This window comes from Marmota marmota, unplaced genomic scaffold, assembly GCF_001458135.2.
Source record: "Marmota marmota marmota unplaced genomic scaffold, marMar, whole genome shotgun sequence".
Classification (NCBI taxonomy): domain Eukaryota; kingdom Metazoa; phylum Chordata; class Mammalia; order Rodentia; family Sciuridae; genus Marmota; species Marmota marmota.
The window spans coordinates 20,472,830-20,488,558 of NW_026000057.1; the positions used below are offsets into that span (position 1 = coordinate 20,472,830).

At 37.1% G+C, this 15,729-nt stretch overlaps 1 protein-coding gene and 1 non-coding gene across 2 annotated transcripts in view; both read left to right on the forward strand.

Moving 5' to 3' along the window:
* Herc3 (HECT and RLD domain containing E3 ubiquitin protein ligase 3) overlaps positions 1-15,729 on the forward strand; it is a 135,713-nt gene that overhangs the window by 375 nt on the left and 119,609 nt on the right. Inside the window, exons 2-5 of the mRNA XM_048813856.1 lie at positions 1,959-2,019; positions 2,679-2,748; positions 8,603-8,734; positions 12,733-12,986. Coding sequence (XP_048669813.1) covers positions 8,715-8,734; positions 12,733-12,986 — 274 coding nt within the window. The 5' untranslated portion in view covers positions 1,959-2,019; positions 2,679-2,748; positions 8,603-8,714. The remainder of the gene's footprint in view (positions 1-1,958; positions 2,020-2,678; positions 2,749-8,602; positions 8,735-12,732; positions 12,987-15,729) is intronic.
* Trnaw-cca lies at positions 6,162-6,234 on the forward strand. The gene has a single exon. It is a non-coding gene; the product is annotated as a tRNA-Trp (tRNA).

The following is a 15,729-nucleotide window of genomic DNA, read 5'->3' on the forward strand; positions in this document are numbered from 1 at the left end:
GCCCTTTTCCTTTCTCCTCCCCTGTCCCCATTTAAATTTTGGGCTCCAGTGACCTCCTTGCCGTGAGGGGCGCGGATGTTTCCTCGCTAAATGGGAGCCGGCGAGGCCTCGGCATTTCGGGGAACCTCGGCGGCCGCAAGGAGTTGGCTCTGAGGACCTGGGGCACCGCGTCCGCGGTGACAGCGCCGGTGGGGCCGCGGCGGCCGGCACCACCCACCTCGCAGTGGCTGAGTCTGGCTCGCCTGGCCCCGGTCCGCCTCTTGGGCGGAGCCGGGCTGGAGGGTGTGCGTGGACACGTGTGCGCGCTTGTGTGTATGTGTGTGCCGACACGTAAGTGCGTGGACCGGTACTGGGGTGTTGGCAGTCGGGACGGTTGGGGGCCAGTGGGACTTTGAGTCATTCGGAGTGGGCCAACCAGGACAACTAGATGGAGAATAGCAAGAGTAACCTGAAACAAATGAACCTTTTAGAGACAGTACCTCCTGCAACTGTGCATTGATGCTGTGTATGCAGTGTGGGCTCTGGAGAATAAGTATTCGAACTTTGCTGTTGCTGTCTCTGTTTCTGGCTGTTTTTTGATTATATTTTAGATTTTAAATCAGTCCCATTAGAAAGTATCTTAAATTCTTAACTAAGCTTTCCAGGATTTTGCTTGCATTCCTCACACATGGAATGCGTTGGGAAAGAATATTCAAGCACTCTTTTTGTGTGTGTGTGTGTGTGTGTGTGTGTGTGCCTGCCTGCCTTCTGGCTCCACAAATAGGAAACTATTTCTAGAACCTTCATTTGATGACTTGATAACATCAAGTGAGCTGATTTTTAACTCTAGACTGGGAAGAAAGAAAAATAAAATCAGAATTAACAGATCTTTAAGTGCAATGACAAGAGACAGGGTATCATGTTTTAATAGATTACTGTGAAGTGTTCTCGGTTTTTTTTTTTTTGTATTTTCCTTTACCGTGAAGGAGGAGGGAGTGACATTATGAATCAGAAAAGCAAAGTAGATAAATTACATATTTCTTGATCAAAATACGTGAATTACAATTTCCACAGCATTGACCCCTATCCAGGCTGGAAACCTTCTGTAGAAGGTATAATGCAGAAATCAATGTTAGAAACCTCTTTGGCAAAACTCCATTGGCTAAGACGGTCTACTTGCATCCAATTGTATTTGTTTTAGTGGGTAGTTGGGTTTTCTTCTTGAAAAAGAAGCAGGGATTCTAAAATGTTCCACATGCTGTGGTTAAAGCTTTTGGTTATAGCATTTCATTCTGAAGAACACATTTAAATTGCTTAAGATTTGGATAGCCAATTAAAAACATTTCTAAATATAATGAAAGTAGCACCCCTAGTGGTGATACAAGATAGTTTTTGCCCTCAGTTTTTGAATTAAAAGTAATCTGCAAACTGAATGGTATTTTCTATGTAAGAAGGTAGAAATAAAGTTATGATGCCTGTATGGGAAAACCATGCAGGACTTTTTCTTTTGAGAGACTTGAGGTGCCTCTTAGTCTCTTCTTTTTTGCATGATAGAGGGTGTGGTAATGAGGAGGAATGAAAGGGGAAAAGTATTCATTTTCCCCCATAGGGGCAAAATAATTACAATGTATGTGTTATACAGAAAAAGAAAACAGACAAAATTGAATTATTTTCCAGAAATTAACCTTCATAACCTAACCTAAATGGGTTAGGCTAATTAATAATGCTATTTTTACTACTCCCTATCAAATGGCAGGAATTTTATAAGGTGGTTTCTGTGGCTCAAGTTCACATTTATGTGATGTTAACTAATATCTTCAAGGTTGGTTTGAGGTTATCTGAACCAAATTACTGTCTTGAGACACAGTATTTGGGGAATATTCAAACTCAAATCATTGAAGATATCTTATTTCCAGAAGTTTACTCCTGCCTTTGTTGAGTTCTGTACAAACGTTAATTATTATTTCTTCAACTTGCAGCTCCCCAAGGTGAGGTTGAACAGATCGGCTTCTAGTTCTAATGCCAAGCGTGTGATCTGTGGTGAGTTAACTTAATTTCTTTGAACCTCAGTTTTTCTTATCTTACAAATGGAGATAGTATCAAACTCAGAACTGATAAAAAGGATTAAATAAGATAATGTACGTAAAGGACTCAGGCAGATATAGCTGCCTAGAGAATAACCTTAAAAAATCTTAATGCCTTTCTTCTTCTGTGAGACAGTGCAAACAACAAGGTAAACCCAGGAGCTGGGAGACCTGGTTTCTGGTCTCTTCTTCAACCACTTACCTCTAGAAAACCAGTTACTTGGCCCATGAAGGCATCAGCTGCCATTAAAATGAGGTTAGGAATCTCTTGCCTAGAGATTGGACGAAATGGACTGTTAAGGCCTCTTTAATAAGCTGATCTTTTTGATGATGTAACTTTGCTCCCTTTAACTTTTACTACATTTAGAATTAATACCTGTTGGTGGCAGGGACCCATGTTTCTGTGTTAGTGAACTAGTTTTATTGTGTCACAGTTAACCTAGAGGAAGGTCTGATTAACTCTGTTGAGATTGGGTCATCTAGGTCCTAGTTATCTATAAAAACATCAACAGTGATTTAGTTAGTATGAGCTTTCTGTTATGTACAACTTCCTCTTTAAAGTTTTATTTTCAAAATTAGAGACAGGGTATGGCTTGACTTCCTTTTATTTTACAGTATAGTGCCACGTTTAAGAGTATGGATTTTGAAGTCTAGTAGAAGAGATTTGAATTCTGCTTTTGATTTAGTAAGTTTCCATTTTGACTACTTATTTTATTTATTTATTTTTAAAATAGTTTTAGTTCTAGATGGACATAATACCCTTATTTATTTTTATGTGGTCCTGAGGATCGAACCCAGTGCATCACATATGGTAGGCAAGCACTCTGCCACTGAACCACAACCCCAGCCTTGGCTATTTATTACATGTTTTTGAGTAAGTGACTTAATCTTGCTAATCCTAGGTGTTCCAAAGTGGTTATGTGAATTTTTACTCTTACCAGCAGTGTATAGGAATTCTGGCTGTTTTCTATGTTTTGATTTGACAATGGGCAGATTAAATAATCTATATAAAGTTTTTAGCACAGATCCAGGCACATAGTAGTATTGCTGTCACAGTATATGTTATTTTTCTTTATTCAGAAATTATTTATTAAGCCCTTACTGTGTGCTAGACACTGGTCTAACCTCTAGGGATAGAGAAAGGAACAAAAGAGGCTCAGTTCTTCCTTTTGGAGCTTTCATGGATAGCTAGAATTCCATCTCAATTTTAGCATGCTGGTGATTTTTTTTTTTCTTTCTTTTTTTAGCTAAGGATCACACCTCGGGCCTTCCTGAGTGCTAGGCAAACACTTTGCTACTGAGCTACACTACCAGCCCATGCTGGTGATATTGGTCCACACCATTTAATGATAATTTCAGTTGTAAAAGGCATTCTATTTTTAGATCTGCTAAAATGTGGTGAGGGGTCAGTGCATTTCAGATGGAGGAAATACATTATTATTTTTTGTTACTGCATAGAGAGATTGTGGGAATTTGATTTTCTCAGATTGGCATTCAGTTCACTAGGTACCTGTCAAGCTTCTAGTGTCCTCCTGCAGTCTGAGAACAGGAGATATAGAGGTGAATAAACCCCACCCCCACAAGCTTCCCATCTGCAAGGAGAGGGTATTGATGGAGAAAATGCAAGAAGTAGTGTTACTGTTTCAGCAATACTTTTCATTTTTTTATTTTGAAGTATTTGTAATCATAAAATAATGTATATGAAATATGCCTTAAGGAAAAAAAAAGACAGAAACAGAATATCAGCCTTGCTTTTGGAGCTCCTCTTTTTGTGCTCCTTCCAGATTGTTCCCTGCATCCCTGCTGCCTCCATGATCATTGCCTTGTATTTTGTCTTTATTTTTTTCCATAGTTTTGGCATCATTAATGTATTTTTTGCCAAATAATGTTTGTTATATTTATATTTAAGCTTTGTAAAATACTCTGAATTCTGTGACTGTTTTTAAGATTTAAATATATTGATGCTTATAAATGGAGGGAATTTAATTTTTACTCATGTACAGTATTTTTTCTCTATATATACTGCAGTTTATCTGTTGTTTTTTTTAATTGATGGTCATTTGGGTCTTTTAAATTTTTTCTATTTTAAATATGTTGAAATCAACATTCTCATATACATATATCTTGGTGCATATGTTCATGAGTTTTTCACTGCATGATATGGTAAGATAGCCACTTTCCTATGTGGCCACTTAACTTTAGAATTAAAAATAATTAAAATTAAGTATTATTAAAATTTTAGTTCTTCAGTTGTATTAGCCACATTTCAAGTGCTCAGTAGCCACATCTGGCTACTGACTACCATAGAGGACAATATATATATAATATATATAATATATGTATGTATGTATGTATGTATATGTATAATATATGTATGTATGTATGTATGTATTTATATATAAAAATAAAATTACTCCCATGGGCTGGGGTTGTAGTTCAATTTTATACACACACACACACACATATGTACATATATACACACACACAAATAAATAAATAAATAAATAACTTACCAGTTTTACTCATCTTTGTATCTCCACCTCTTGGAAGTGCAGGAGCTCCATAAGTTCTTAATAATTTGGATGGATTGGTTGTATGCCCACCAGTAAAATTACTATGCTATGTGGTATTCACATCTCCATCTTTACTAGATAATGTCTACTTATTTTCCAAAGTTGTAATGACAGTTTGCACTCTTACCTGCTGTGCATAAGAGTTCTAGCTGTTTATATCCTTGAGTTGCTGTTGTCAGACTTTACCATTGTTGCTAGGCTATTTCAGTGTCTTTGAAGGCAGCCCATGGCTTACCCAGAATGCGAAGAGATCATTCTAGATTCACAAAGTCCAATGCTATGTAGTGAAGAAGGTACAACCTGTAAAGGGATGATCATGGGAGAGGCAGGATTGTTTGTGTTGGCTGAAAGGGTCAGAGGATCAAAGTCCAGCTAAGGTGAAGGAGAGGGAGGAAACATCAGGGAGTGGATTCACATTGTGGAAAAATTCTGTTTGCCTTTTATATCACTTCTGCTGCTGGGAGTAAACAAAAAAATTAAAAAAGATTTTTAGTTACAGATGGACACAATGCCTTTATTTTGTATATTTATTTATATGTGATGCTGAGGACTGAATTTAGTACTTCACACGTGCTAGGCAAGCACACCACCACTGAGCCACAACATCAGCCCTTGGGAGTGAAATTTGTGACAATAAAGCATGTTGTTAGAATGAATCTTTTTTGTAACTGGAGTTAATTCTGCATTGGCATTTTGGCTTCAGATTTATTTAAAGTTTAGATTTGGGGAGTACCTATAAAGTACTGAAGACTTGGACATTGTCTTTTCCTGCAGTTGAAAAAAATCCCCTCCACACCTACCACCATTGAGGTATTTGCTTCTAAGCTTATTTGAAAGGAAGCTTATTTCTATTTTAAAAGAGATTAGAAGTCCTGCCTGAATGTTATTTAGGTTTCAGTGCCTTTCAAACAAAGGAATAAGAAAATGCTAGACTGTCATGTGCATATACTGATTATAAGAAAATGTTTAGGAGTTGAAGGTTCTCTTGTAATATTCAACTTAGTAGGACTGGTAAAAAACTAGAACTACCTCCCTGTTTTTGCCCTCTTCAGAATTAAAAAGAAAATACATGCAAAAAACTTTCTCCTAGCAACCTCAAATCCCCTTCATGAAAATTATGGCAGATGGTGGAAAAGCTGTGGTGCAGATTTGGCGGAACATAGTTAATGCTAATTACTGTGAGGGAGAAAGGAGTCATATCCTCACCTTCTTTTGGGAACTGTCCTATCTGCTGAGATCTCAAAGCAGAGCACTAGGAGAGCAAGAGTAATAGTGATTACAACAGCTGACATTTATTGGTCACTTACTACTACATATCAAGCACCGTACAAAGCACTTTTAAAAAGTATGCATTTTCACGTTATTTCTCACCCCATTCCCTGTCATGCTTTTCTTCATTTTAGAGAAAGGGAACAGGCTTGCCCCAGGTTTTCAAGCTAGCATGTTAATTTGGGGCTTGAGCTTTAGTCCTTTTGGCCATTAAAAGTATCTTGAATCTTTTGTCAAGAATAGATGAGGATGGGCTGGGGATAGAACTCAGTTGGTAGAGTGTTTGCCTCCAATGCACATGGCCCTGGGTTCAATCCCCAGCACCCTCAAAAAATAGATGAGGAAAAGGATGAGAGAAATACCAAGTGTGATGTAAAGGGAAAGTCATCCTTCAAAAGTCATCTTTCATTTTGTTTTGTAATGGGAGAATAAGAGGCAGGAAATGGGGGCTGGGACTGAGGTGGTTTGGAACAGCTGTGAGGAGTTTAGTCCTACTAGAGTATAGTCCTAAGAAGTCTGGGGCAGATTTCATAATTGTGTATTTTGAAAGAAAATAAAAGACTCTAGGAGCAAGGGAGAGAATAGTGAGTATGGGAAAGTAGGTAAGAGAGACCAGGAGATCAAGAATGCCCAGTGATATAGATCCTTGTTGAACTTAAATCTTTAAATTTATGGACACCAGCAGCTACCAGATTTGTTTTGATTACAAGTGAAGGAAAGTCAATTTTTTGCAAACTTAAGCAACAAAGGTGGTTTATTTGACTCTTTCTCTCTCTCTCTCTCTCTACACACACACACACACACACACACACACACACACACACACAGAGTTGATTCTTATTATTTGCAGTTGTTATGTTTCATAAAGTTATTATGAACACCACCTAGTGATACATGGCCATTGCTTCTTGACAGATACAGGGGTAAATTGCTGCAAACCTCTGGTCACAACATTTTTGTCAACAATTAAAACATTACCTTGCTTTCTATGTGCCTTAGTCTAGGCACCTTATTCAGTATATGTTATTTACAAAATTGTATATTTCTTTTATAAAAAACGATTTGAGAAAGGTTTAACTTCTTCCTGACCCTGTATAAGTGACAATAAATCTTTTTTAGCCTTTAGTTCATATCAGTGGTGTTTGCTGTGCTTTTTTTTTTGTTTTTTATTGGCTCTGATCTCATGAGTTCACAGATATAGCTGCTTTTCCATTTTTTCTTTAGCTTTTCTGTAATTTCATCATGCCCTGTAGATGTTACTTTGGCACTTTCCTGAATGTCCTCATGTACATGTGGGAAGATTTCCCCTTCCTTTTTTGGATGTACCCATTACTTATTCATTAGCATTGAGCTCACAGCCAATGCTATAATTCATGCATGAAGGAAATTTATCTAATACACATTTTCTCTTTAAGGCATATCAGCCTTCTTGCACCTAGGAACATTAGAGAGCACTGTACTTGGGGTCCATTTTTTTAATTTATAAATCATCAAAACAAAAACACAGAAATAATTTAAAAAATGCAGCACTATTTAAATAGTCTACAAAAATATTTGTTTTATACTGTGAGAGTTGGAACAAGAGGGCAAGATTGCCTTGTTCACCTTTAGCCAGGAATGGGTGTGTAGGGTGATTCAAATTTTAGCTTCTCTGTGCATGTCTGCGAATGACTGAAAAAGCTAAATATTGGTTTTGGGGTTACAAATAAATTTCATTGAATATGCAAATTCACGAGTATGGAATCCATCAATAATGAAAATCAGTTAGACTTACAGTAAATAAAGATGATGGTGCCTGGTACCAGGCAGGAGGAGGATTGAAGTTTGAATCATAAAGGAATTCTTTCTCTTATCTGAATGTCTGTGAATGGTAGCATGATAGTCTCCATGTGATGAGGAAGGTACTGTTAGTAGGCTACCACTAGTAGCCTCAGTTATCCTTCAGCGGCAAAAGGTAGTCTCCTGCTAGAGCTTCATAGAATGTAATATGGGGAGGATTCTAGTCCAGCTGGGAGTGTGAAGCTATTCCTGCACCAATTGCTATGACTTAGCGGTGGCATTCTTTTATTGGTTTGACATGGCCCATGGCTGTGTCCTAAAAATGGCAATCTCTGGTTGGTTGGACATGAGTTGTGTGCTAAGGCATAGGAGTGGCTTTTCTGATTGGCTTGGTCAGGGTTATGCCCCTCCCTGTTCAACAGTGGAGTGTTTGACACTAAAGAGAGACTTGAGAGATATGAACAAAAAAAAACTAGTAGATAATATATATATGATGAATTTTTTAAAAACTAACTTTGATTGTTTAGAAAGAGGAACCATATTAAGATGCAGCTTTCTTTTAAATGCATTTCAGTTTAGTCATAGGGTACAAAGTTTCAGTTAGACAGGAAGAATGTTTTTGAGAGTATTGTACAGCACCGTGACTAATTAATACAAGTATTGTGTACAGTCAGCTCTTTTTATCTGTGTGTTCTACATTTACAAATTAAACCCATAGTGAATAGAAAAGACTTAGAAAAGAATTGTGTCTGAACTGAACATGTACAGACTTTTTCCTTCTTGTAATAATTCCCTAAATAAAACAAGTAATTTATGTAGCATTTACATTGTATTAGGCATAAGTAATCTAGAGATGATTTAAAGTATATTGGCGGATTGCTTTGGTTATATACAAATATTATATAATTTTTTTATAAGAGACTTGAGGATCTGCGGATTTTGGTATCCTGGAGGTATAGTACTGGAACCAATCCCTCACAGATACTAAAGGATAACTTTATTTCAAAATTGCTGAGAAATTAAAATTCTAATGTTCTTACCACAAAAATGGTAAGTATATGAGATGATGGATGTGTTAAGTAGCTTGATTAACCATTCCACAACATATATATGCATATATACACATATGCATATGTATATGTGTATATATATTCAAATATCACATTGATTATACCCACTAAATATATACAATTACTTTTTAATCAAAAGCTCAGAAAATGCATTTTAGTCAGGGCCTTTTACAGTCTGTATATCTCTACTTTTATTGGTTGCTGCCATTTTTGTTCAGTATAAATATGCCACTGTGGACATTATTTGCAGGTCTTTGTGTACACATACAGTCAGGGCTTCTTGGTACCATAGTTTTAGACATATTGTTTATACTTGGTTTAATCTTATAGCTGCCTAATCTCATATCTATAAATTCTGATGAATTTCACTCATAGAGGGCAAATTTATTTTCAAGTTTTAAGACATTCTGGATTGTATACTGACTACAGCTTGGTCATTCCACAAATATTTGTGTTGGGGTATTGTAGGTGATATATAAATCTACTGGGTGACAGTGTAGCCCTGTGCATAAATGTGGACATTTATTTGCATCAGGCTTAGATTTACAGGCTCCTTCCAGCCAAGTGACCTAGCGCATGCTTCTTAATCTCTCTGAGCCTTGCTTTTTCTGAAAATGATGCTAAAAATAGTACTAATGGGTGCAGGGTTTTTGTGAAGATGAAGTGAGATAATGATATGAATTGCTGATTAGCACAGTGATTGATGTAAAGTATTCTGTGATGTTGCTTATATAATTATTGGTAGGAGAGATAAGACAAACTCATGAAACATTAAGAACGAAGAAAGAAATTAGTGTGGATAACAGCAGTTGAGCAAGTGGGGAAAATTAAATTGTGAATAGATTATGTGATCTTATCTTTACACTACCACCCTGACAGTTTTATATTTTAACTTTCTTCCCTTCTCTTTAATTTTTTCAATTCACCCAAAGAAAAATGTTTAAGCTTAATACTTTTTTAATCTAGAGTCTAGACAAGAACTTAAATGTTGGGAAGAAACAGAATTTTCTGGTTAAGACACAAATTGAGATTCAGCTTTTATACTTTTATACTTGTGCCTTTTCCTGTCTTTTCTGTAAACCTCAAGAGTTTAAGAGTAAGTTAGATTGTTGTAATACAGTTAATGAAATTAGGTTGTACATACAAATTAATGTCATCAAGTTAAGGACAAAGTACTATATTTGTTGTTAAGAAGGGTGGAAAGAATTAACTTAATTTGCATTTTAATTAATTTGTATACATTTGGGAATAGTTGTATGTTGGGAGAAGGAGTTTTCCATTTTAAAAGCTGAGTTTGTATAAGAAAAATCAGTTAGGGTTCTCCCTTTGTGTCTTTAAATTCATACAAATTAGAGAAAATTCTCTCCTGTAGATTGGATGATTAATGCAGTTTGGCATGTACCCCCTGGGTCCTGTAGTTCAAAGTAAGACTTCACCTTTCCTTTAGAATCCATCCTCTTTCATTGGCAAAGAATTAGCTAAGACACCCTGGAAGTTGCAGACTTGCCTTGAAATGATGGTGCTTTGACCTGTAGAACCTAAAACTGTGATTCCCAATGTGGGGCAAATAGCAGTTTGAAGAAGTCTAGTTTAAAAAAATGATATTTAATATAATAGTTAAAATTTATATTTGGAAACAAATATAATTGGAATCCTTAAGACCAGTTCTCTGCACTGTTTCATTTTACCCAAATGAAGTGATTCGAGCCCAGGACCTTGCTGATTAGAGGTTTAGTGTACCCCCAGATTGCTAAGAATTCCTGAGGGGAAGAATTATCCTATCACGACTCACCCAAAGCTCTTGCTTTTCATGCAATCATCAGTGTTTATGAGGGACTCTAGGGGCTTTTCCTCAAGATTGTTTTGATTTTACCCAGGCTGGTAAAATACAGTTATTTCAGGGTATTGTTTCTTCACAACAGAAAATTTGGGATTCTAGAAAGTAATTATAGGGCAAACAACAACTTCATACTATGTTAGCTATCACTGTTCTCAAAATTCATTTGTTCTTCCCTGTGTTAGAGAATCTATAGCTTACTGATCATGTTCCAAATTTGTAGCCATATTACAGGTTTCAATCACTTCCTCTTAATTTGGTATCTGAAAAAGGATCTTCTATTATTTTATGTCATACTTAAGATTTTCCCCTTTCTTTACAACAAGAGGGGCCTGTTAGGTGTTTTCTGGAACAAAGAATAACCTACTTGAGATTTCCAACTTTAGCAATAGAAAAAAGAACTTTGAAGTTATAGTACTTAAAAAGAAATTCTAATAAAAGCATTAGACAAAGTTTTCCCTCTTCTTAAGTCTTTGTGAGCAGAAGGAGGCAATAGAAAATTGATATTCTTCCACTTATTCATAGTAAACTCTTGGGATCCCTTGTCCTCTCTGTTCTAGGAGAATGCTTTTATCAAGCATTTTGTTCCTCTTATTTTTGTAATGATAATTCCAGTAATTAAATTCAATAATGCTTTGGCTGGTATGGAGTCACAAAGGGCAGGGTATATATAGCAAGATAAAGGAGATTTAAAAAAAATTTAAACCTCTTTAATGAGGTAATTTGTATATTATAAAATTTGCCAATTTAAAGTGTAAAATTCAGTCTTTTAAAAATGTATTCACCAAGATGTATAAGGCATCCTCACAATCTGGATTTAGAACATTCCATCACCTACCAAAAGAAACAGGAACTTTTTCTTTCCCCTTTCTCTCATCAGCCCTAGGCAGCCACTAATCTGCTTTCTGTCTTTATATAGACTTGTCTTTTTTGGATATTTCGTGTAAATGTAATCACATGATATGTGGTCTTTTGTGGTTTCTTTCATTTGGCAAAATATTTTCTGGCTTATCTGTGTTCTGGCCAAATATTCGATTGAATGTATATACCACATTTTGTTAATTCTTTCATCACTTGTTGGACATTTGACTTTTTTTTCACCTTTTGATATTATGAATAATGGTGCCATGAATATTTGTATACAAGTTTTTTTTGTGGATGTATTTTTGGGGTTCTTTTGGGTATATACTTAGAGGCGAAATTGTTGGATCATATGGTAACTCCATGTTTTAACCTTTTGAGTCCTGTTTTTGAAAGCAGGTGCCACTCTATATTCCTATCAGCAATATAGGAGGGCTCCAATCTCTCTACATCTTCGTTAGCACTACTCATCATTCCAGTGGGTGTGAACTGATTGATATGAGATTTTATTTTATTTTTCTGTATGAACAGGAAGCATACATTTTAAAGGTCATGAAACTTTAAGCTAGTGTCTGAGTAGTAGATCAGTCAAAATTGACTACCTGCTTAAGAGAAGAAATCTGTGTTATACTGTGGTTTATAATGAAGGAGATTAAAATCTGGTGGCAAGTTAAGTTATAAAGGTATAAAGAGAGCTGCTAGTTAAGGCAGTGTAGTAGCCCTGTCAGAATAATGAAGTTTGATGGTCACCAGAATGGACACAGTCTTTTGGGCAGGAAGTGAAGCTTGACTCAGATGTGACTGATGGTAAGAGGGACAAGGAGATAACATTGTTTCCCATTTCTCATTTTCCTTTCAAGTGGTGCAATACTACTAACCAAGGAAATAACAGGATTATGTAAAGAAGGTAATTGGTTTAAATATATTTTAAAAATATTAAGCAGAAAATTTAAATAAAAGGTTCATTGGAAAGTTGTATAAAGTGGTGTCACGATAGTAATTTAAAAACTGTTGCTACCTTAATGGTTTGCAAAGAGCGTTTCAGCCAGTCTCTGGTACTGAGCATCCTCAACAGTGACCTGCAGACTACATTCTGTGTTCATGCATTCATTTAAACAAGCAAAACTTGCTTAATATGTTTTATTTTGAGATGCAAGATATCTGAAGTCTGTCACAGGAGGAGGTTTTTTTTTAATGGTTATGTTTATTACCTAAATTAATTTTCTCTGACCTGTTTTCTTTTAATCTTAAATTTTTTTTTTTTTAAACAAATCTTCTAGGCTACATGATTCCCTAAGGATAAGAACAATGTTATGCTGGGGATATTGGTCTCTGGGCCAACCAGGTATCGGCACCAACCTGCAAGGAATTGTGGCTGAGCCCCAGGTGTGTGGATTCATATCAGACAGAAGTGTCAAGGAAGTGGCCTGTGGAGGAAACCACTCAGTGTTCCTGCTGGAGGATGGAGAGGTGTACACATGTGGCTTGAACACCAAGGGGCAGCTCGGCCATGAGAGGGAAGGAAACAAGCCAGGTGAGTGCACCTTGTTTGCCTTGATTATGGGGAATGGAAAGGGAAAGCAGGAGGCTGGCTGCAGCTTTCCTCACCAGGCGTTTATTTTTCAGGAAGTCTCTTGCTGTTTTGAGCAATGCAGGATTCCCTGCGATTTACAACTGTTGTGTCTAATTCAAGCCTTCTGATGGAAAAACAGACTTTTTCTTTTTCATCTTGTTACATAACATGTGATATCAGTTACCAGGGAAGGGGAGGTGACTAATGGGTTGATTTCTCACCACCCCCCTCCACCAGTAATTAAAAGCTGAGACATTATGAAGGTTTTGTGGACAGGTAACCTCCAATCAATATCTGAAGTTTTTCTCTTGAATTTTGTAAAGCATTTGGTGCTAAGTTCTGTGCTGGGTCTTGTGAGTAGAAAGATGAGTGAGATACAGTGATTAGGTGGCTCCAGTGATCCCCCGTGGCAAGTGCTGTCATGGAAGTCTGAATGCAGTGAGGTGAAGAACTTGCTGGGGCGGAGGGAGATTCATTCTGCCTTCAGGGGATGGGTGGGAAGTATGAGTAGGACTCTGTGTGTGTGCAAGAGGGAGGCGGGGAGGAGAAGGAGGGAGAGAGGGAGTAAGAGGGATAAGGGGAGGGGGGAGTGAGAATGTTCAGGAACATCAACTTATTGCACTGAGTATACCCAGTAGTGTGACTACAGAAGTGCAGTACTGGGTCAGAGTGTGCTGAGACTGGTGTTAGAGGGTAACTGGAGAAAAGAAGCTAGAAAGCTAGGGAGCTAACTAATTTCCTCAATTTTTAGTGCTTTCCATTTTTTTTTTTTTTTTTTTGTGACAGGTGCTATGCTTATTTAAGTCTATTGGTTTGAATTTTTTTCCTCTTTATTTTTAAAGAATCTAAGTTTGACTTTCAGTATATGTAAAGCACGGATTTATGAGATACTTTTAGTAGTGATGATATTTGAATGAGTCTTCTTTTGGTAAGAAGTAATAGGTAGGGTCTTAAATCTGACCACGTATTTGCCACATTAGCATGGCCCTTACCTGCTGCTTTGTTACCTGCTATCCTTTTCATGCAACACTGATCAAATCTAGACACTAAGGCTTCATTAAAGAACAGCATGGGTGTTTTTACCACACAGTGTTACTCATATGTGTTCAGTTAGGCAAGTAAACTTGGGTCTGCTAGTTTTCTCCTGTGACACTGTTTCCTATTTTTCTCATTGGCTCTCATGGTAAGTGGCTGGGCTCCCTAGTTTCCCTGCTCAAATGTCAGTATAATCTTTACTTTCTATATTGCTCATTGGAAAAAGGGCTGCAGGGTTAGTGTTAAGAAAAATTATGAAGTATGTGAGGTGTTCTTCATAGGCTTCCACTTCCTCATTTTCTGCCCCCAGGTTCCCTACCTAAGACAGCCCTCCAGGCTTGTTCACCAAGAAGTAATACCCAGTGTCCTAGCCTGGACTTTCTTAGCCTGTGGGCCCTGAACTCGGGATTTCAAGGAGGGGGTTTGCTGAATCACCTATGGACTAATTCTCTTGTATGTACAATGCACCTAATACTACAGGTTTTCAGTGATCCTGCTGTTTATTAAAATAAAATCCTGTTGAAAGTGCCACTGATTCCTAAGTCAATACATCCTATTCATCATGTGTTTACTAATTAGGGCATTATAAATAGAGTATACAACTAACATGAAAGTGGCAGGGAGGTTTTTGATTTTCAAATGGTCTTATTGGAAAAGATTAAAAACCAAGGTCTTCTTTTCCCTCTGCCTATTACAACTCACTCTCCTAAATGTGCTCTGTTTCCCAGATAAGAGCCAGATTCTAACAGAGGGGTTAATGGCAGGTCACAGCTCAAGATCCTGGTCTTTCCTGGGGTGACATCTACATTCAGAAAGTACTTGGAGACACTTTAGGCCCACTTCACTCCAGTGATTCTTTTTTTTTTTTTTTTTTTAATATTGGTTGTTCAAAACATTACAGAGCTCTTGACATATCATATTTCACACATTAGATTCAAGTGGGTAATGAACTCCCATTTTTACCCCAAATACAGATTGCAGAATCACATCGGTTACACATCCACATTTTTACATAATGCCATATTAGTAACTGTTGTATTCTACTACCTTTCCTATCCTCAACTATCCCCTCTCCCCTCCCCTCCCATCTTCTCTCTCTACCCCATCTACTGTAATTATTTCTCTCCTTGTTTATTTTCCCATTCCCCTCACAACCTCTTATATGTAATTTTGTATAACAATGAGGGTCTCCTACCATTTCCATGCAATTTCCCTTTTCTCTCCCTTTCCCTCCCACCTCATGTCTCTGTTTAATGTTAATCTTATCCTCCTGCTCTTCCTCCCTGCTCTGTTCTTAGTTGCTCTCATTATATCAAAGAAGACATTTGGCATTGATTTTTTTAGGGATTGGCTAGCTTCACTTAGCATAATCTGCTCTAGTGCCATTCATTTCCCTGCAAATCCCATGATTTTGTCATTTTTCAGTGCTGTGTAATACTCCATGGTGTATAAATGCCACATTTTTTTTTATCCATTCATCTATTGAAGGGCATCTGGGTTGGTTCCACAGTCTAGCAATTGTGAATTGTGCTGCTATGAACATGGATGTGGCAGTATCTCTGTAGTATGCTCTTTTAAGGTCTTCAGGGAATAGTCTGAGAAGGGCAATAGCTGGGTCAAATGGTGGTTCCATTCCCAGCTTTCCCAGGAATCTCCATACTGTTTTCCA